The sequence below is a fragment of the Cladosporium halotolerans genome (assembly GCF_011745625.1).
Source record: "Cladosporium halotolerans strain TM138-S3 chromosome Unknown Sca32, whole genome shotgun sequence".
Classification (NCBI taxonomy): domain Eukaryota; kingdom Fungi; phylum Ascomycota; class Dothideomycetes; order Cladosporiales; family Cladosporiaceae; genus Cladosporium; species Cladosporium halotolerans.
Window position 1 is genome coordinate 170,566 of NW_027191483.1, and position 19,427 is coordinate 189,992.

Here is a 19,427-nt window from a genome sequence, read left to right on the forward strand (position 1 = left end):
AGATATTGAAGTTGACCAAGAGTCAAGATAATGAAATGATATAATCAACGAAAGTTGCACACGTCCAGCAGGTCTACCAAGTGAACTTCATCAGACCTGGGTTCAAAATGAAAGGCAAAAGAAAATGACCGGCGACGACTATTGCCAACGGATAAATGGCAATGAACTGATCGATGCGCCAAAGTGCCGGCACAAATTGGGCGCAGACAATCATTGTCGCGATACTCCCAAAGCAAAAGATCAGAGTTCCCTTGAAGTTTTTCAAGATCTTCGGGACCTCGGCGAAGAATGTTGTGTCTTCGGCTTCTTTGCTGGTGGCGCCCCAGGTCGCGTTAATCGAGAACATATGTGACAGCAGGGCTTGGGATATGTGCAGCGAGATGCCGCCGAGGAAAATTGTGAAGAGCGGAGTCCAACTTATGACCTCCAGTAGCGCAGCGCGGAAACCTTTCTCGTTGGTGCGGTATCGCAGCATGGCCAGGGAGAAGTTTCCGCAGAAGAAAAAGACCACAATGACGGCGACGTAGACTTTGAAGCTGTCAAGGTAGTAGTGATCAAGGAAACCATTGAACCATCCTGTGATGAAGTAGTTCATCACAGTGAAGAGCCAGGAAGAGCCAAGCGCATAATAGGTACCAACGTAAGCCATGACTGTAATCTTCGAAGGAAAAGCCATGCCGGACCCCAAGAACTGCACGAAAAGCTTCGTGAACGGTCCCCGGATGGGCCAGTACTTCAGCGGCTGAAAGAGGAGTTCGCTGCAGCCGTAGGCATATTTCTCCCAACGTGCAAGCTCATCGTACACCGTAAGAGAGACGCCTTCTTGGAAACCGTCACCGAAGTACGCTCCGAGACGCACAATGTAGCCGGCAGCTTGCAGGCGAAGGGCCATGTCGAAGTCTTCTGATACGGTCTCCTCTGACCAGTACTTCTCCCGTGAGTGCAACTTGCAGTCATAGGCAATCTCTTGCACGGCAGCCCAGCGAAGCACTGCGTTGTGTCCGACGAAGGGCGCGGTATCTCCGTTGGCGACAGCATAGCGAATCTGAGTATAGATCAAGTTGGTGAAGAACGTGATACCCTTCTCGAAATAAGAATCTGTCACGTTCATGACTCCGGATGAGAATTGGAGAATAGCGACTTGTGGACATTGCTCCATCTCTGAGACAGCGTCAAGGAAGCAATCGGAGGGAACTCGAGTATCGGAGTCGATGATTAGGATATAGTCGCCGAAGCGGATGTCGCCGTCTGCTTGCATGTACCCTTGCTCTTCTTCGAGGACTTCTGCAAGGGCTTGACTATATGCCGTCGCCTCCTCGTCTTGTGTCCAGCCCTCCGGACGGTGAATCCTTGAGAGCTTTTCCTCAACGCGAACGCTGGCCCACAACCCATAGTTCATGTTGGATGCTTTCTTGAATTTGCCGCGACGGAGAAAGACCTTGCTGCCATCCTTGGGCTTCTCGTTGTGTTTGGGACGGGAGACCCAGCCGATGTTGTGCTCCTCATAGAAGTCGCGGCGTTCTTGTGCGTCTTCCGGGGAGATAATTTGCAACCCATCATCGTTCACAAAGATATTTGCAGTGCCACCTTGCATTTCGTAAGTAGAGATAGCATCCTTCAAGGACCGAACGGTTGGTTCGATGACCGGACGAAGACCTTCTTTGTAGACAGGCAGTTGGATTGTCACATGCGGAAGCACACCAGCGTCCCTGCGAAGTCGCTTTGGTGCCTCACCGGAAAAGAACTTAGAATTCTTCCGCATTTGCTTGACAGGTCCAATGACCTGTAGGATGTCGGCGACCAAAGCTTGGAAGAAGAATAATGCCAGCCAAATCTGAGGGATAAGAGTGGCAATAAAGGCCAGGCGGAGATAGTTGTTGTCCACCGCAGTCTGAAAGGCTACCTGGTGCCATCCACCTCCGAGAGCCGCAAAAGTCAAGCAAAGGACAAAAGCAGATTGTATAGGCATCCAGAGATTTATCGGGCGATCATTTCCAGCTGGGTTTTGTTCGAAGTTGTCATCGGCACCGACTTCGCTGATTTGCACGTTGTCCTCTTTCTTTTCGTCTGGCTGCAGAGCGGCCCCATCCCACATTGTCTGCACAAGTGCCCTTTGAATTCTTGTTGCCCGATCGAGGAGGCGACCAGGGTCGTCCTCCCAAACAACAAGTAGCCCTCGGTCATGGATGAACGCGGCAGACTGGTGTTTCTGGCAGCCCGGGAGAGAAGAAAGGCTCGGGAGCACCTGAAGGCGAAGACCGTTTGGTAATGGAACGTAGGGTTTGTCGATGTTGGAGAGAAAGAGCTTGAGGACGCGGGTGCTCACGGTCATGGCAGACTAGAATGGTCAACTTGGTGCTTTCACGGTGGTAGAGTATCACTTACTCGAACGTTGAGCATCTCGATGGCTCTACGAAGTCCCTCAGGCTCCTCGGTGAGGCTCTCAGGGCAGCATGCATAGACGCCTTTGCTCTTCTTCAAAACAATGCCTTCCTCATCGCTTCCTTCATACCAGAGCTTCTCCAACTGCTCTTGGTGGAGCCAGCTCACCATAACCTCACACTTAAGATCGCTCAATTCGTCACTTTCTGAGCCTGTGAGATGGGATAGGGAAGCTGGCCGCGATCCCCACGGAGTGCTCGGTTGGCCTATCGAAATCTGAGGAGATGGTGCAGCATCCTGAAGGGAATCGTCGGTGTTGCTTGCCGGTGGTGATTGGGTTATAATGTCCTCCTGCGCTTTTGATGGATTGAAGTATTCTTTTATTATCCCCATGGCTGACGGTCGCTTGCTCCGGGAGGTGGGCCTTGATGTGGGCAAAAGTCCCGAGAAATATTTGTCGAGGTATCTCAAGTTACTGCAGTGCACCAAGAATCGTCCGTCGGAAGTGGTAAGAGGTTACCAGTATTATACTAAGAAGGAGGAGCAGCACTTCACGAACGTGTACATATCGTCCAGGCCTGAAGCCACCCCTTCGAAGATAGCAAAGAGCAAATCCCTGGCTAAGCACTGCTGCATACAGCTAGGGAGAGCGACAGCCTCACGCGATATCAGGGTAACGTGGAAATCACTGTGTTGATCTGCGACATAATGGCACTCAGCTTGGCAAGATAGATCAGCTGGCCTGTCGCGCATAGCAGAATCCAGTCCAATGAGGCGCGCTCGTAAGACTCAGAGATGTATTGGGACCGCTTTTAGCATTCCCAAAGAGAATATGGCCAGCCGAATTGGTCATCTTGGCTTCGGTTGAGCTATTACACACGGATACGGGAGTCTGCATGATACGATGATCTCAGCGCTTTTGTGTTTTTGCATTCATAGAAGTGAGACAGCGGAATGATCCTTTCGACTGCGCCACGACTAGAATCGCCAGAAGACTGAGATGAATATAGACGCGTCGAGCATCTCGCCAGATCTGCTGAGAAGCTCGACATGCCGGTGAAAAGACCCCGTAGCCTGGCGGTCAAGGGCGTGACATTTTCCAGCCAATCCAGCTGGCATCCCTTTCCAAAACCTCTAATAATTGTGGATACGTTGCGAGGCGTGAGTACGGGCTGAAAGCAGAACCATCATTCGAGATGACCAGGGTCATAAGAAATGTTCGTGATTCGCGAAGAGGTTAAGCCTGCTGATTCATCCATGACCAAGAGACCGGACCAATCACGTGAAGCCATTCCCGCTGTCCCTATCCGCGAGGCTTTAGATCATCCTTGTTCCAAAGATCGAAAATTTCCGCGTGGAACGGGCTCTTGCAGCATGATGCTTTTGACAGGAGTGGCAAGTGGAAGGCAGAGCTTCGAAGTTCCGATGGGCTCTCTGTCTGCAAAGCTGCAGAATTGGCGAGCGGATTTCGTGGCGTCGCCTGATTGACAACGGACTCTCTCATGTGAAGCCAGTCTGCGGCCAATGAGGCTGCTTACATTTTGTTCTGTAGCTAGATCATCCTGAGATAATGTCCAATGCTCGATTGGCACGAACGACTTCTCAGGATCGCATTGGATCTTGCCTCAGTTCCTGCCACGATATGCTCGGTGACAAGTAGACAAGCGGTTATAAATCTTGTAGAATGCTGGATTTTCATCAGCAAGCCTGGTCTAGCGGTTATGATTTCTGTCTAACATTGGTTGCAATATTAGCGCTGGTTGGCAGCACAGAAGGTTCCCGGTTCGATTCCGGGGGTTTGTAACAGATGATCAATCATTTTTGCTCTTTCTTTTGCATCCCATCCCGCGTAACTGCCCATATTGCGTAAGGGCGTTCGTAGTGCTTTTGGGAGAGCTATAAGATGGTGCTCAAGGTTTTCTCCGAAAATTTTCGAGAAACTATTTTGAAAGGGTCGCTCAATGAATATCATTGACGAAAGTACAAAACTCTACAATGGTATAGCGTCAATCCCGGATACTGCTGAGCAGCCACATTCATGTCATATCCCTGAACTCCATTACCCAAAATACGAAATATCGCGTTAAAAGCAGCTCATTCTCCAAGCCTGTGAAATCAAATCAGCACGGTCGCTTGCATGAAAGACATAAGTATTTGCAGGCGACATACCTGTATGAGACCAGTGTGTCGATGCGGTGACTGTTGGTTGAGAAGCTTCTCAGCATGACTTTTTCTGCGTTCTTGACTTCCTTCGCATCGCTGTCGCCCCACTCGAGTGGCACGTCACTGTCTGCATCTGCGTACACCAGTACGTTGAAGGTGCAGTTTCCGTCCAGCATCGGCAGGAATGTGACAGAGGCAGTAATCTGGCGGAAAAGTGATTGAATCTCTTGTTGGATCTCGGCCTCGGACTTCTCAGCTGTAGGTGTTGCGGCGTCGGCCTCGCTCTCAGGGGCAGTGTTCTCCTGATCCTTCGAGGATGTCTTGCGCTTCGATTTACTGTCTTCGTTGAAAACATTCACCTAGAAATTTCAGTCCCGAATATGTGGGTAGAGGAGTCGCTTGATACGTACGTCAAATTGCCACCTCTCAAGGTGCTCGCCGGTCTCCTTGCTGGTGATAACAATCACGAGCTTCGAGATCTTTGACTTTTGAATCCACTTGTTGAGCTGGCTCATGATCTTCTTGACATATGCCTTGACCTGGTCGTCGAGGGAGACCATCATGTTCAAGCCATATTTCTTGACACTGCCTTCCGGGTTAGTCACCCTCAAAACCATTGTTGCAGGACAACGTACGGTGCAAAGTCTTCAGGCGGATACACGCCTCTCTGGAACAGGATCGTATTCGCAGCGAATTCGAAGAACTCCACACAGAGCTTTGATGAGCCCTTGAGCGAGAGCTTGTGAACCTTGGATTTGTCCTCCTTGGACTTTGACTTGTCTTCCTTCACTTTGGGTGCTGCTTTGGATGGTGCGGCGGCTGGCATTTTGATTAATCTTGGGAGCTATATTTGTCTTGCAAGACAGCTGAGTGTCGAGTTGTAGTCGGCCTCAAAATGCGTTGTCGACCAGTCCCCCGTTTTCCAGCGGCGATCTCGAACCTGAAGTTCATTGTTTGGATTGGGGGGTCGCCGCGGGAACGGGCTGCGACACGTGATCCTTGGCGCCTGAAGAACTTCGAGACAGCTACGCTTGTCTACAACGGGAGAACGAGTATCGCGCGATCACGCCAACCTCCATGCGACGATGCTTCATTCGCCCGGCCTATAGTGCGCTACAAGCATTCCGCTATCAGCCGGCCACTGGAAATCTCGGGCGCCTCTTTCAGCATGGCTTCCATTCCACAGCTCCTCGCCTGGCGGCAAAGGTGAAGTCGGACCTTGAGCGCCGCATCGAGAAAATACCCATCGATCGGTTCAGAAACTTCTGTATCGTTGCGCACGTCGACCATGGTAAAAGCACGTTGAGCGACCGTTTGCTGGAGCTTACGGGTGTGATTGAGAAAGGCGGGTTGAAGCAGTCTTTGGACAGACTCGATGTAGAAAGAGAGCGCGGCATTACTGTGAAGGCGAACACATGTTCTATGGTGTACAATCACAACGGCGAGGATTATCTGCTTCATCTGGTTGACACACCCGGCCACGTGGACTTCCGCGCCGAAGTCAGCAGAAGTTATGCGAGTTGTGGAGGAGCCCTTCTTTTGGTGGATGCATCGCAAGGAGTCCAGGCACAGACTGTCGCCAACTTCTACCTCGCATTCGCCCAGAACCTTGCTCTAGTTCCGGTACTCAACAAGGTGGATCTGCCAACAGCAGACAGGCAACGGACATTGGATCAGCTTCGCGACACGTTCGAGATCGATTCCGAGAATGCGGTTTCGGTTTCGGCGAAGACAGGTTTGAATGTCGAGCAGCTTCTGCCAATGATCGTCGACAAGATTCCGGCACCGGTTACAAACGACAATGCGCCTCTCAAATTGTTACTGGTGGACAGCTGGTACGACAACTACAAGGGTGTCATCCTGCTTGTCCGAATCTTCGATGGCTCGATCAAAGCCGGCGACAAAATTGTGTCCTTCGCGACAGGCTTACAGTACACTGTCGGTGAAGTAGGCATCATGTACCCCTTGGAGACGCCGCAAACGGTCCTTCGAGCTGGCCAGGTTGGCTACGTGTTCTTCAACCCCGGAATGAAGCGCAGCAAGGATGCAAAGATCGGTGACACTTTCACCACTGTTGGCGATCAGAGCAAGGTGGAGATGCTGCCAGGGTTCGAGGAACCGAAGAGTATGGTCTTCGTCTCTGCATTCCCAACGGATCAAGGCGACTACAGCCATCTGGAAGACAGCATCCATCAGGTTACGCTGAACGATCGCTCGGTCTCCATCATGAAGGAATCATCTGAGGCACTTGGTGCTGGTTGGCGCATGGGATTCTTAGGTACGCTTCATTGCTCTGTCTTCGAGGACCGCCTTCGCCAGGAGCACGGTGCGAGCATCATCATCACGCCTCCTAGCGTACCCTTCAAGATCGTCCGCAAGGATGGATCAGAAGAGATCATGAGCAACCCCAACGCTTTCCCTGACGGCTCTCTCCTACATGAGAAGATTGTCGACCTGCAAGAGCCATACATCACTGCGACTATCACGATGCCGGAGGAGTACCTGGGCAAGGTCATCGAGATGTGCGAGGGAAACCGCGGCCAGCAGGAGTCTTTGAGCTTCTTCACAGCTACGCAAGTCATCCTCAAATACCAGCTCCCGCTTGAACGCCTAGTCGACGACTTCTTCGGCAAGCTCAAGTCCGCGACCAAGGGCTATGCCAGTCTTGACTACGAGGATGCCGGTTTCAAATCCAGCTCGATTACCAAGCTTCAGCTCCATGTCAACAAAGTTCCAGTCGATGCCGTGGCTCGCGTCGTACACACTTCCCAGGCTGAGCGGCTCGGCAAGGAGTGGGTTACCAAATTCACCAAGCACGTCGACAGGCAGATGTTCGAGGTCATCATCCAGGCCGTGACCGGCAAGAAAGTCGTGGCCAGAGAAACGCTCAAGCCGTTCCGGAAAGACGTGACCGCCAAGCTGCATGCTGCTGATGTCAGCAGACGGCGGAAGCTTCTCGAAAGGCAGAAAGAAGGCAGGAAGAAGCTGAGGGCTGTTGGTAATGTGGCCATTGACAATAAGGCCTTCCAGAGCTTCTTGGCGAAGTAGTTTGTTTGCTAGCGTACTCGCATTGTATAATTACCACTGTGTATCAATACCAATATACTAGTCTGAAGCTCAAGTGGTGCTCATCGAGACTGTTGTAGGCTCGTCCGTCTTTCTCGCCTCGATTGTTCCTCAGTCATTGATACTGGTGCGATTCTGCTTGGTGTATCTCTCTCTCGGGAACTGTCTCTCTCCCTCTCTCCCTACAGAGGTGCTATCATCACTAACAGTCTGAGATCTCAAACCAAGGTTGCCCCTTCCTAAAGGAGAGAAGAAATAGATCTGCTGAGATATCGGCTTGACAGCATCCCCGCTCCCAAGAAGCTACTGCCAGCGCTGCCAGCCTCAAAACCCTGGTTGCTCCCGTCGATGAACAACAATCTGTAACGTTGTTCTCATCGCTGTCAGCTCACAGCCCGCTAGCTCCTAGTGTGCCTTCGTACTTAGAAGCTTCCAGTCCTGTGCTACAGGCCGGCCAGACCGCAGGGCGCATTGTAATTGAGATGCTGAAAGGCGCACGCTTCGACAGCCCCACATCTCAGCAGCGTCATAAAGTCGACACTGTCCCGCACCTCGGTCCATTGGCTTCCTGAATAATCAAACAAGCATTAGAGCTTCCAAAGCTTCACCAAATCTCAGTCATCAAAATCATAGACCGCCACATCATCTTCGAAACCGATCTCTCAGCCTCAAAAATGTCACAAGAACTCGTGCTCTTCGATCTGCCAAGCAAAGGCCGCTGCGCTTGCTGGTCCCTCAACCCATGGAAGAGTGAGCCTCCGTCGACCCCCCACACAACCGGTCACTTGCATCAACGCTGACACGACTGCAACAGCCCGCGCCGCTCTCAACTTCAAGGGCATCCCCTACAAGACAGAATGGGTCGAATACCCCGACATGGCCGCCAAGTTCGAATCCTTCGGCATCCCTCCAACAGCTGAGAACTCGCCGAGCGGCTGGTCCATCCCCGCCGTCCGCATGCCTGACGGCTCGTACATCATGGACTCGCGCAAGATCGCAGACGCACTTGAGTCTATGAAACCCGAGCCTTCGCTTCGGCTGGACAGCGGCTACGTTGACCGCGTGCAGACCGCCGTCCTCGATACCATGAAGCCGCTCGCGCCTGTCATCATGCCTCGCATCCCAGAGATGGTGCTCAACCCCTCCAGCGCGGAATACTTCAGGACGACCAGGGCGAAGCGCTTCGGGATGCCGCTGGAGGAGTTCGCGAAGAGCGAGCAAAGCGGCGAAGTCGCTTGGAAAGGTGCCGAGCCCGGTCTTCGAAAGATCGCGAAGATCTTGCGTGAGCATGCGGACGGGCCTTTCGTCTTGGGTAAAGAGCCCAGCTATGCTGACCTGGTCCTTGCTGGATTCTTGGTCATGGCGGCGCGGGTGGATCAGAACGACGTCTTTGAGCGCATCGCTGGATTCGACGACGTTATTTCAAAGCACTATGAAGCTTGCCAGAAGTTTGTGAACAGGGACGACCACTAGGTAGCCTTTGTAAATGTAAGCACGACCGATGAGCGTGGAACATCTGGAGAGAAGACTACAAACCTAAAGAAATCCATCGTTTACTCAATCGATCGTAAGCGTGTGCGTGTACAAATACCAGGCGTGGACGCAGATCTGGGCCTGATTTGAGTCTAGTATAGGCGTTCCAAGTACGGCGATGAAATCACGCATGCTTGTTGACAGTGTCCTTGGTTTGGTCAAGAGCTATAAAGCGTAAGTACGAGTATGAGGCCGGTTCGACGACATCGGCGCCGCGAAAATGATACAATTGCACATTGTACGGTTCGACAGACGCTGTCAACGCATGATGGACTTGTAGCGGCTTCATGCGCAAATTGAGGGCATTGTAGCGCTCGGCATGCGTGTCGGCGGTATCAAATTCTGCTTTATGTCCGTTGAATCGCAGAATGCTAGTTTGACGCAAAATTGAGTTGACGATGTTGCCTGCAGAGAAGCGGTGGAAAGGGACCGGTGTGCGTTCCAACGCAAGCAGGCAGCAGAAGTCGTTGCTGCCTAGTCAGAAAGCGCGCTTTGCACACGTTGGCACGTGAGGCAGCCTGAACTGTCAGCCAGATCCGAAGCAAGTTCTAGAGAGCAGCCCCGCGGATTCGTTTTTCTCGGGCCCCATCAGCCTATCGTGCGAGACTAGTGCTCTCATTCGTCCATCGCTTCAATTCTGAGTCTGACGCGTGCTTATCATCCTTGTGCTTTCTTTGGCGCCGAGCTCTTTTTCAACAGCACATAGCTGATGGCAACAGCACGTCACCGAGTATAGTTCAAGAAATGTCTTTCTGATGGATATCTTTCTCTGTCTCGGAGAGGCGATTGGAGGCGCTGCCAACAGACCTGGACGTAAGTCTTGACTTCGGGCCAGAGAAGGTGTCATGACGGGGGTGAGTCCTGCAATGCACTTTGCACGCACACATTCTTTCGTCCCTGAATTCACATGTTGCCTTCGATGTACATGTCCCGTCGATTCTGTGAGCGACGCGTGCTTATCAATCTGGCATTGTCCCTAGTGTAGAAACCTTTCTCAATGGTCTAGAGCAGATGGTAGCAGCTTACCCTCATTAGTGATATCGGAGACACTCGCGCTTGCAACAGACATTATGATCCGTTCACGTGCTCATACTTCGCGAATCACAAGTACATCGTTTCACATGTCCTTGGACCAACACTCTCACTGGGTGAGCCGCTGCGTCTTGACTGCGGTTGTACATGTGATCGTTCAATGAACTTTGCACGTGTGGGCGTTTCACATGTAACTCTTCATTTCAGCGAGAGTGATTCTCAATTGAACTGCTCATCACTTGATACCCCACTCATCTCATTACTTCCAGCTTACCAGGCAAGCTTTCACTCAATCAACAAAACCGCGCACCATTACATCAAGGTCCTCACATCTAGTACAATCAACCACTGCCAAACCAGTTCAGCCATGCCTGATAGCGAAAACTCGACCATTGTGCCGAAGCGTGAGACCCTCGATTACCGCCGATACGAGTTCTTCTCCGCGCAACGTGCATACAAGAAGACATTGGATATCCTAGAAGGATACAGACGGCCTTGGATGCAAGCAGCTCAAACTCTCCGTGCTCATGTTGCAGAATCTAACACCGCGACGACCGACTTCGACACTGCTCATTCTCAACACCAGCAGAGTCACAACGGACCTTGGCCAAGCGAACTACGATCACTGTCTCAACGCATGGACGAAGCGAAGACGAAGGTCCGTCGCAGTACTGCGAAACGCAACGTAGCGAGGGCCAACTTCAAATGCGCTCTCCGCGCACTCAGGAGGAAGACATCGTTATTGCAGCTCGCGAAGGCGAGGATGGCAGAAGCGGGCGAAGCGATGGAGAAGGTGCGGCAGCTGGAGTCGGGGAAGCTGCGACCTCGTGGAGAGAACAATTTGGAAAGAGCGAGCGACGCTGAGCCAGAGTCGAACGTGGGAGACATGAACGCGGATGCAGAAAAGGAAGCACATTTTGAACGCTTGCGACTACGAGTAAGACGACAAGCTCTGGAGAGGCTGAGATCGTGAGGCTTTCGAAAAGTGCATTGGCTGCATCTTGGCCGAGGATTGGCGATGATGGGTCGCGAATGCTTTCCGGAGGCAAAGTCCTGCGATCTTACGAGCACTACACCCTGATCTGACGAGTTTGTGGGCATGTGCAGGACACGGTCGTGGACGACATGGAATTGTGTGATTTGGTGGAGAGCCTATTGGTTTGTTGAAGTGCTCGTTCTCCAGAGATGATTGGAGTTGAGAATAGCCGAGTTTTTACATGGACATCAAACAGTCCACTCACGGACTTTCAATCGGACCATCTTGCACGAGTGAGGACTCATGTCACAAAACTTTTTGCCGAATGCTTTTGCTTTCCGAATCGATGCGAAAGGATAACGTGCTACCTTCAACTCCAGGCTACTGGGATCGAATTTTCCCCTCGAGAGCCAACTATACTCGGTTCTCCTATTCATTTCGATAATTTGTAACGGCGACGTGCTACCTGTTACCCTAGACTAACAAAACTGCATGCTTTTGCGGAAGCTGATAATACTTGGTTTCCTTGCTCACCGAAGTAAAAATCAAATGTAACGTGCTACCTTTTACTCTGAAATGAACGAATCGTTGATTTCCTCGAGAGCCAGCCATCGTCGGCCATACTCGATTGACCTACCCTCCGCAAAAATCAATATCGGTGACGGGCTACCTTCTGCTCCAGACTACTGATATCGAGTTTGGCCAGGAGAGCCAACTGCACTTGGATACGTACTATGACTGCAAAGTCTACGAGCTTTGGATGGGGAGGGAAGAAGGGCAAGCATCAAGACGAGTGATCTGCAGGCTTCGAGAAGGTTGCATCGCTCTCACTCACCATGGTCGATAGTGTATGCGTTCACTTTCCATCTCTTGCAGGCGCTGCCTAACGCCAGCGTCGACCCAATATTGCATTCACCTACCCGCGCTCCGTTTGATCAGAGACTACAAACGAACACATCTCAACAGCTCCGTGCCCGCTCGTCGACTCCTCCCACCCCCCGGCATCAGACTCGAAGATCCACCAAACCGCCCTGCCACCACCTCTAGCTAGCCACTCAAAATGGACGCCGAAAGCGCCCTCTCCCAGTTCCGCCAATCCCTAACCTCCATCGAGACCGCCCACAAAGCAACCCTCCAGCTCCTCGAGACCACCCGCGCGCAGCTCAAAGAGTCCGAAACCCGAGACTACGCGCAGCTCTTCGCCGACGTCCTGCGCAAGCTGAACGACAAGCAGGCCAAGATCGACAAGTCTCAGCAGGAATTGAGCGACAAACAGAGCAAGATCGACGAGTGCGATCGGGAGCTGGCGCGCGTGGAGCGAGAGCTGGGGGACGCCGTTTTGCGGCGCGACATGGCGCTCGAGGGGGCGCTCGCGGGACGTGGCTGGACGTGGGATCGCCGCGACGGGGTTTGGAGGTGCTGTGGGTGTCATGGGGAGGAGTGCGAGTGTGCGGGGCGGCCGCCTGTCTGGCGCGCGAGTCGGGGGGAGTGCGATGGCTCGGGGAAGACGGGGAGCGGGATGGCGGTTTCGGGGGAGGGAGAGGGAGAGGATGATGATGATGATGATGATGATGATGATGGAGGGTTGTTCGTTCCGCTCGTGGGAGATGGACTTGGGGCTGGGGCCGGGTCTTCGCGCACGCTTAGGGGTGACAGCGTCGACGACGACGTGTTGATGCCGGCGTGAGGACTTTGGACGGTAACGCGGCCGTCTGTCGAAGCTTTGGATCCAGCAGCGTTGATCGATGGACGGCGTCTCGACGACGACCAACACCACCCGCTGGTCGTCCATTACGACCTACCATCACAACAGCTTCTTGCAATGCAAGCGTAACCGACACCGACACCGACGGATTCCAACGAGCCCGTGCTGTAGAGCACGCAACTCAACTCGTTGCCCAATCAGCAATCGGGCAGACCGCACCCGAGGGCAAGCACTAACTACAACCTGCTGTTCGAGAGTGCGGTGTACGTAGCGCATAAGAAAACGATACAAACAACCAACAGTCAATGTTTCAACATGCCTACACTCCCCATTGACGAGCATGGTAGCGAGACCAACTCAATCGTACTGCATACAGATGTTGGAAATATCTTTGACATACGCGTAGTAAGCCGAATACTAACAAGGGAAATTACAGCAGAAGCCGACAAAAATGTATACACCTCCTAACTTGACGCCGAGTGCTGTGCTACGAAGAAAGAGACGGTATGGTATGGTATGTCGGGGGCGTGTCGTAGACACAACCCATCGATTGATTACGTAGAACGCACGGCAAGCGCGCTCTAGTTGACGAGAGCCATGGCAGCAACGGCAGCCACGACGACGGTGCCGAAAGCAGCGTTGACGGAACCAGCAGCGCTCTCAGAGTCGCCGCTGCCGCTGCCGCTGCCGGAAGAGCCGCTGTCGGAGTTGGCGTTGTTGTTGGAGGAGCCGCCGGACTCGTTGGTGGTGTCCTCGCTGGTGGTGACGCCGTTGCTGAGGTCGGGCTCGGTGGCGCTCTGCTCGGCGCCGGAGGTCTGGGAGCCCGGGCCGTCAAGGCCGGGGGCCTCGCCGGCGCCGTCGGTGATCAGCTGCTCGGCGGAGGAGGGGATCTCGGGCAGGTTGTTGGTGTCGAGGGGCCAGTCCTCGCTCTCGGCGGGGCACTCGAGGTGGACGGCCTCCTCCTCGCTCTTGGCGCCGGCCATGCCGGTGGGGGCCGGGTTGGCGGCGAAGGCGTCGGCAAGGCGGTCGAAGTCGGCGTTGGGCTCGGCGGCGCCGTTGGAGCCGAGCTCGACGAGGCCGTAGCCGTTGGGCTCGATGGTGAACTCGTAGGCGAGGCCGCCGGAGTAGACGGCGGTCATGTTCTCGCTCATGAGGGCTTCGATTTCGTTCCAGTCGCGGCGGTTGGTGATGCAGCCGAACTCGGAGAGGAAGATGGGCAGGGAGTAGTTGCTGTAGAGCTCGACCTTCTGGTCCCAGCCGGAGATGGTGAAGGAGGACGGGTCGCACCAGGCGTAGTCGTTGAAGGCGAAGAAGTCGCTGCGGGCGTTGTCGTCCTCGCCGCAAGAGAAGTAGACGGCCTGCTGGTAGATGTTCTCCTTGACATCGGCAGCGGAGTAACCGACGGGGATGCGGCGGTCGGCCTGAGCGCCGATGTAGCGCTTCATGTCACGGGTGACGGCCTTGATGTAGGGAGCGGCGTTGGTGTTGTTCCTGGCGTTGATGACCTCGTTACCAGAGAAGAAAAGGAGAAGGTTGCCTGATCGATGTGGTTAGTATATGAAGTGGGATTGCCTGAAATACATTCTGAACTCACTGTAGCCAGCGAACTCATCGATGGTGGCGAAAAGGTGCTGGAGGTAGTCGGTGTTGTAAGACCAGTGCAGAGACTCGAGGTCCGCACGGTTGAGGGAGTACTCGGGAGTGCTGGCATCAAGAGCGAGGTAGATGCCGGCTTCGTCAAGCATACGCATGGCCTCCTCGTGGTCTCCTGCATTGTCCACGGTGTAGATACGAATAGTGTTGATTCCAAGCTCCCTGAACATCTCAATGTCGGCAGCGAGCGCCTCGGTGTCGAGAAGAGGGTCCGCAGCGTCGGCAGCTCCACCGGGCTGGTAGGCCACACCGCGGATGAAGAAACGGTCCTCACCGGCCATGAAGGCATTGCCGGAGACGGTGACCTGCGGGGTTTGTCAGTGCCACTTGCAATGGCTTCAGATTTCGGTCAAGCCATACCGGCGGGAGGTTGCCAGCCTGGCGCTTCTTAACGCGGCCAGCGAAAGCTCCGGAGACCAGGGAGGCCGCCGCGACGGCAGCGGTAAAAACGGACTTCATGACGAATGGTTTAGTAGCGTGTAATGAGCGTGGTGGTATTCAGAAAGTCGAACAGGGAGATTAGCAAGAAGTTGTTGGGAAGAAGAAACGGACGGCCCTGTAGCACAGGTGAGCAAAACGACGGGAGGAAAGAAACACCTTTTGGCAGCGAAAGCACGTCGGCCCCGACGCGCGCTGCACATCCGCTCTTATTCACGCCCATGGCGGGCGGTACACAAGACATTTCCAGGGATGCCGAGTCGAGGCCAAGATAAGACGCGCAAAACGCCCAGCACGCCGCCCAGGCCGCGGTCAACGCCTGCGCGCCCACCCAGCGCGGGCGAGCTGCTCTCGCGCGGCCGGCAGCATCGCGTTACCGCGGGAGCCTCCCTAGGTATTTCTTGTCTGCGAGCCGAAGCGTCTTGGGCGTGGCGCAGTGTGTATAGCTGGGCCGGCGGGCGCGCGGGTGGGCGGCTTCATCAGTGGGTTGGGAAAGTGAGAGCAGGCCTGAGTTGCAGCGCCCAGACATTGGGGCGGGCTTGGGACGGCGAATGGGCGCGCCACCCGCTGCTGCTGCTGTGGATATCCGGAGCCCGCAGACGGAGACGGGGGAGAGCTGCAGCTGCAGATGTACGTGTGATGTAGCTGTGCGAGTCGACAGTGATGATGTCTATACTCGGATCTGACCTTGCGGGCCGTCTCCAGATCAGCAGATGGAGTGCCGTGTGGCAGGGACACACGTACACAGGACATTGGTGTCGCAGAGTCAGGAGCTCGATGTCTTGGCAGGCGTCTTTACTCGCGAAGGCCAATCTCACGTGCGCCAAAGGGCACAGACGACAGACATCCCGTCATCGCCACCTCCACGCTCCGCCTGCAGCTTTGATTACAATCATCACGGCTAGGGGCTCGCCAGATCTCAAACGCTCATGAAACGAGCTCTCGAGCCCTTGGCGTCACTGACTTCCAACCAAAGGCTTGTCGCATCGTGGTTCAAGCATCGACTTGGCCTCCCAGGACATGACGAGCTGCGGTCTGGTAAGGACTCCCATTAACAATATACGAAACACTGGAACTATGCCCAGCCTATTATCGTCGACGTCCCTCCACCTATCATTACCATCGCAAGAGAACCTTCTCAGCCCAGCTTGATCTCTAGCTCCTTGTTCCAGACACCACCGTGAGTCGCCTCTTCCAGGCCGGTGAGATACACAACGCCGTTCTCAAAGCGAGACTGCACGCCGCCTGTCGCATTCCCACCGTAGTCATGGCCCTGGTTGACACTCACACTATTCGGACCGCTCTTCGCGCCAGCGATCGTGACATTCGCAAGCGGCAGGCCGTCCTCGAAATCGCCAGAAACAGTGGCGCGCAGAGTGTTGTCCGCGAAAGAGAGCTATCGAACCAAGTCAGTTTGTGAAAGATCCTCGAAACCATGCCGGCAACACTCACATGAACCTCCTTCGTCGCCTCCTGCTCGATATAAATCCCATCATCCAGCCACAGCTCCCCCTCCGCCTTCCCATCCTTATCCAACGCTACGACCAGACTCCACGGACTCAGCCTCGACGTCCGCGTCGTGTTCCCAGCCCTCTGCATGGGAACAATATACCCTCCCCGGACGTGAATCGGCTGGTGCTCCAGCGGCGCCCGCAGCGTCTTGTTCTCGCCCGCGCCCACCACCTCCTCGCGCAGCGTGTACCAGTCGTACCAGCGCTCGCCCTCGGCGACGCCGGGGAAGACGCCGCGCACGCTCGTCGCGAGCGCTTCGAGCACGGGCGTCACGAGCAGCGCGGGGCCGGACATGAACTGCGTCTCGATGCCTGCGAGCGATGCGTCGTTGGGGAATTCCCACGCCAGGGCGCGCAGGACGGTTTCGCCGGCGGCGTGCGCGCGGTGGAAGAGCGTGTAGGTGTAGGGGAGCAGGCTGTAGCGGATGTTCATGATGCGGCGCGTGGACTCGGCCGTCGTGGACCAGCGGTAGGCTTCTTGCGCGATGGTGTTGCGGTTGTTGTGGTTTCTCTGTTGGGTGGGGGTTAGTTGGGTGTCGCGTTGGTGAGGTCTGGGTGGCTACTGACGTAGAAGGGGAACCAGGCGCTCAGCTGCATCCAGCGCGTGCAGAGCTGCATGTCGGCGTTGCCGTTGAAGCCGCAGGTTTCGACGCCGAAGTAGGGGATGCCCGCGATGCCGAAGGCGAGCGCCTGCGAGATGCCGAAGTACATGTTGCCCCACATGGAGTTGGTGTCGCCTGGTTCGTGGATGTCAGTATGGTTTGAGCATTTCCGTCGTTGGCATTCGGGACTTACCACCCCAGGTTCCAGCGAAAGTGCCACTACCAGCGAAGGTGCTCCTCGCGAGGAAGAACGGCCTCTTGCCGCCGTATGTCGCAACGAGAGCATTGTACGAAGCATTGCCGCTCGTGTGGCCGTAGAGGTTGTGCAGCTCGTATTCCGTGCTGTTGTGCGGGCCATCGTTGTGCGTAGCGTTCGGCGAAATGGCCTGCTTGACCAAGCTGTGTCCGTCGAGGAAGTTGTTGATAGCGTAGGGCGGGAAATTCAAGTTCCGGACGCCCGGCGTGGGAATCGTGCGGGCGTACACCGGTGTAGGGGTCGCGGTGGGTGTAGGGTACGCAGAAGACTGGGAAGCCTGCAGTGAGCTGTATATGGCTGCCTCGGTAGAGTTAGTGACGTTGAAGGATTCCGACGTCCTGTAGTCGACGGTGACGCTCGTGTTGGCATCGCCGGGCAGCATGATGGGAATGTGGGCAGGGTTGAGCGAGAGCTGGGATGCGCCGCAGCTACCGGTGCACCAAGAAGGTGCGTCGGAGATGTCCAACCACCAGCCGTCGAACTCGAGCTGCTCAAAGTACCTCTTGAACTCGTCGGTCCAGAATTGTTGAGCGTTGGGGTCTTTGGTGAAGTCTGGCCAGACACTGAAGCCCGGCCATTCAGTGCCGTAGTAGTCCTCGTCACCATTCTTGATGTAAAGGTCAAGAGCTGCGCCCCGGTCAAATGTCGGGAATGAATCGCTTGCGTTCGTCGGGTCGGGGACGTAGACCTGGGATGTGTGTCAACATCATTCTCAGCATCAGTCACAACTGCCACTTACGTTCGGATCGAGGATTGGGAGCCAGTACTGGCCATTGGCGTGCAAGCGAGCAAGGAAATCGAGGCCTTCGTCGACGCCATAGTTCGCGTTATGAGAGAAGATACGATTGAGGTACAGGTAGTCGAGATCGCTCATGACGCCCTCCAGCTGAATCTCAGCTTGGGCATACAGATCAATGACATCTTGCAGATTTGTCCAGTTAAGGTATCCCCTAGATTGGATTAGTACTTTCCGCACCTAATATCAGGACGACGCTCGACTCACCATCTGCACTGGTAGAACCCGAGAGCCCAGTATGGCTGCAGACCAGGAGTGCCGATGATGCCAGTGTGGTACTGGCTGATCACCTCTTTCGGAGTCGGTCCGCTCATGAAATACAAGTCGAAACTACCACCGATAGTACGGTAAGTGACACTGTCGTCCCTCAAGAGCCAATCCTGGCCGTGTGCGTTGCGAGCGTAGACACCATGAGAGGTAGAAGACGCATTGTCAGCGCCGTATCTCGTCTCAACGTACACAGGGTGCGTGTCGTGGCCATTGACATCGATCTCCTGATCGTTCTCCAAGTTGTACGCGTTCCAGAATGTCTGCGTCCAGTTGTTGCCCAACCTGAAACCGTGGATGCTCGCCGCGAGTCCGTAGATGTTGTAGTTCGGGACCATGTTGGTCTTCAGCTCGAGGAACTGGTCCTCGAACACGATCTTGTGACCGTACGTGTCGAAGATGACTTCGCCGGAGCTCGCGCGCTCGATGCGGAATTGAAAGCTGGGATCGTTGCTCCAGGTGAACGAGAGGTCGCTCTTGTTCTTGGTGCAGCCGTCTTCAATGGATGGTTTCGGGGTGAGGTCCGGCGAGAGGATGTAGAGCGACTCGTTGCTTGGAGCCAAGTGCTTTGGCCAGATGCGGACAGAGAGGCGCTCTTTCGATTGGTACTCGACTGCGAGAGTCAGGTCGGCGATGTCATTGCCGTAGACGTTGCAACCGTCGCCGGCGAGAGTTAAGTCGGCAGTGATTTTGTTGCTGGTCTCTTGGACGTTTGAAGCTTTGTATCCAGGGCACTCATCTTGTGCGTCTGGCGCTGTGGTGTCAAGAACATTGGGTGTCACGCTCGGGGCATAGTTTGCGGACACGGGAATACTTGGACTTGGTGGAAAGGCAGGAGGATACTGTGCTTGCTGGGCTGACTGGTGTTAGCATGGCCATTTGACCTTCCTTACGCTGTCCCATACCTGTCGCAAGCATTGGCAAAGCCCACGCCAAAGCCGTAAACCAATGCATTCTCAAGTGCAGGGTTGTCTACTGAGTGGATGATCGGAGCTCGAGCTATGGAAACAACTTCATTCACGACAAAACATCGTCCTCAAGTATCGC

General features: G+C 54.6%; 6 protein-coding genes across 6 annotated transcripts; 2 read left to right on the forward strand and 4 right to left on the reverse strand.

The window, feature by feature from the left end:
• Positions 1-73: 73 nt before the first annotated feature.
• WHR41_07506 (uncharacterized protein) lies at positions 74-2,553 on the reverse strand (the record flags this gene model as incomplete). The annotated part of the gene is made up of 2 exons (XM_069376110.1): positions 74-2,338; positions 2,386-2,553. 2 exons carry the CDS (start codon positions 2,551-2,553, stop codon positions 74-76), a joined length of 2,433 nt encoding a protein of 810 aa, XP_069226797.1.
• Positions 2,554-4,298: 1,745 nt separating this feature from the next.
• On the reverse strand, positions 4,299-5,488 carry WHR41_07507 (uncharacterized protein). Its single transcript, XM_069376111.1, has 4 exons — positions 5,181-5,488; positions 4,956-5,130; positions 4,552-4,904; positions 4,299-4,489 (listed from the first exon to the last, which is right to left on the reverse strand). Exons 1-4 carry the CDS (start codon positions 5,369-5,371, stop codon positions 4,477-4,479), a joined length of 732 nt encoding a protein of 243 aa, XP_069226798.1. The 5' UTR covers positions 5,372-5,488; the 3' UTR covers positions 4,299-4,476.
• Positions 5,489-5,622: 134 nt separating this feature from the next.
• GUF1 (Translation factor GUF1, mitochondrial) lies at positions 5,623-7,593 on the forward strand (the record flags this gene model as incomplete). The annotated part of the gene is made up of 1 exon (XM_069376112.1): positions 5,623-7,593. One exon carries the CDS (start codon positions 5,623-5,625, stop codon positions 7,591-7,593), a length of 1,971 nt encoding a protein of 656 aa, XP_069226805.1.
• Positions 7,594-8,235: 642 nt separating this feature from the next.
• Positions 8,236-9,172, forward strand: WHR41_07509 (uncharacterized protein). Its single transcript, XM_069376113.1, has 2 exons — positions 8,236-8,361; positions 8,426-9,172. Exons 1-2 carry the CDS (start codon positions 8,286-8,288, stop codon positions 9,082-9,084), a joined length of 735 nt encoding a protein of 244 aa, XP_069226806.1. The 5' UTR covers positions 8,236-8,285; the 3' UTR covers positions 9,085-9,172.
• Positions 9,173-13,119: 3,947 nt separating this feature from the next.
• On the reverse strand, positions 13,120-15,251 carry WHR41_07510 (uncharacterized protein). The gene is made up of 3 exons (XM_069376114.1): positions 14,871-15,251; positions 14,452-14,815; positions 13,120-14,394 (listed from the first exon to the last, which is right to left on the reverse strand). Exons 1-3 carry the CDS (start codon positions 14,967-14,969, stop codon positions 13,439-13,441), a joined length of 1,419 nt encoding a protein of 472 aa, XP_069226848.1. The 5' UTR covers positions 14,970-15,251; the 3' UTR covers positions 13,120-13,438.
• A 726-nt stretch (positions 15,252-15,977) lies between these two features.
• Positions 15,978-19,334, reverse strand: WHR41_07511 (uncharacterized protein; the record flags this gene model as incomplete). Its single annotated transcript, XM_069376115.1, has 7 exons — positions 15,978-16,344; positions 16,401-16,970; positions 17,027-17,196; positions 17,255-18,005; positions 18,057-18,267; positions 18,321-19,236; positions 19,286-19,334. The coding sequence occupies 7 exons, from the start codon at positions 19,332-19,334 to the stop codon at positions 16,087-16,089; spliced, it is 2,925 nt and encodes a 974-aa protein (XP_069226847.1). The 3' UTR covers positions 15,978-16,086.
• Between the last annotated feature and the right edge of the window lie 93 nt (positions 19,335-19,427).

Excerpts from the sequence above, each read along its gene's own strand:
- WHR41_07509 (XM_069376113.1), top strand. The coding sequence starts at position 8,286 with ATGTCACAAGAACTCGTGCTCTTCGATCTGCCAAGCAAAGGCCGCTGC. Across the intron at positions 8,362-8,425 it reads GTCCCTCAACCCATGGAAGA|CCCGCGCCGCTCTCAACTTC; the intron begins GTGAGCCTCCGT and ends CGACTGCAACAG.
- WHR41_07510 (XM_069376114.1), bottom strand. The coding sequence starts at position 14,969 with ATGAAGTCCGTTTTTACCGCTGCCGTCGCGGCGGCCTCCCTGGTCTCC. Across the intron at positions 14,816-14,870 it reads AGGCTGGCAACCTCCCGCCG|GTCACCGTCTCCGGCAATGC; the intron begins GTATGGCTTGAC and ends CAAACCCCGCAG. Across the intron at positions 14,395-14,451 it reads CGATGAGTTCGCTGGCTACA|GCAACCTTCTCCTTTTCTTC; the intron begins GTGAGTTCAGAA and ends CACATCGATCAG.
- WHR41_07507 (XM_069376111.1), bottom strand. The coding sequence starts at position 5,371 with ATGCCAGCCGCCGCACCATCCAAAGCAGCACCCAAAGTGAAGGAAGAC. Across the intron at positions 5,131-5,180 it reads CCGCCTGAAGACTTTGCACC|TGTCAAGAAATATGGCTTGA; the intron begins GTACGTTGTCCT and ends CCCGGAAGGCAG. Across the intron at positions 4,905-4,955 it reads TTGAGAGGTGGCAATTTGAC|GTGAATGTTTTCAACGAAGA; the intron begins GTACGTATCAAG and ends TGAAATTTCTAG.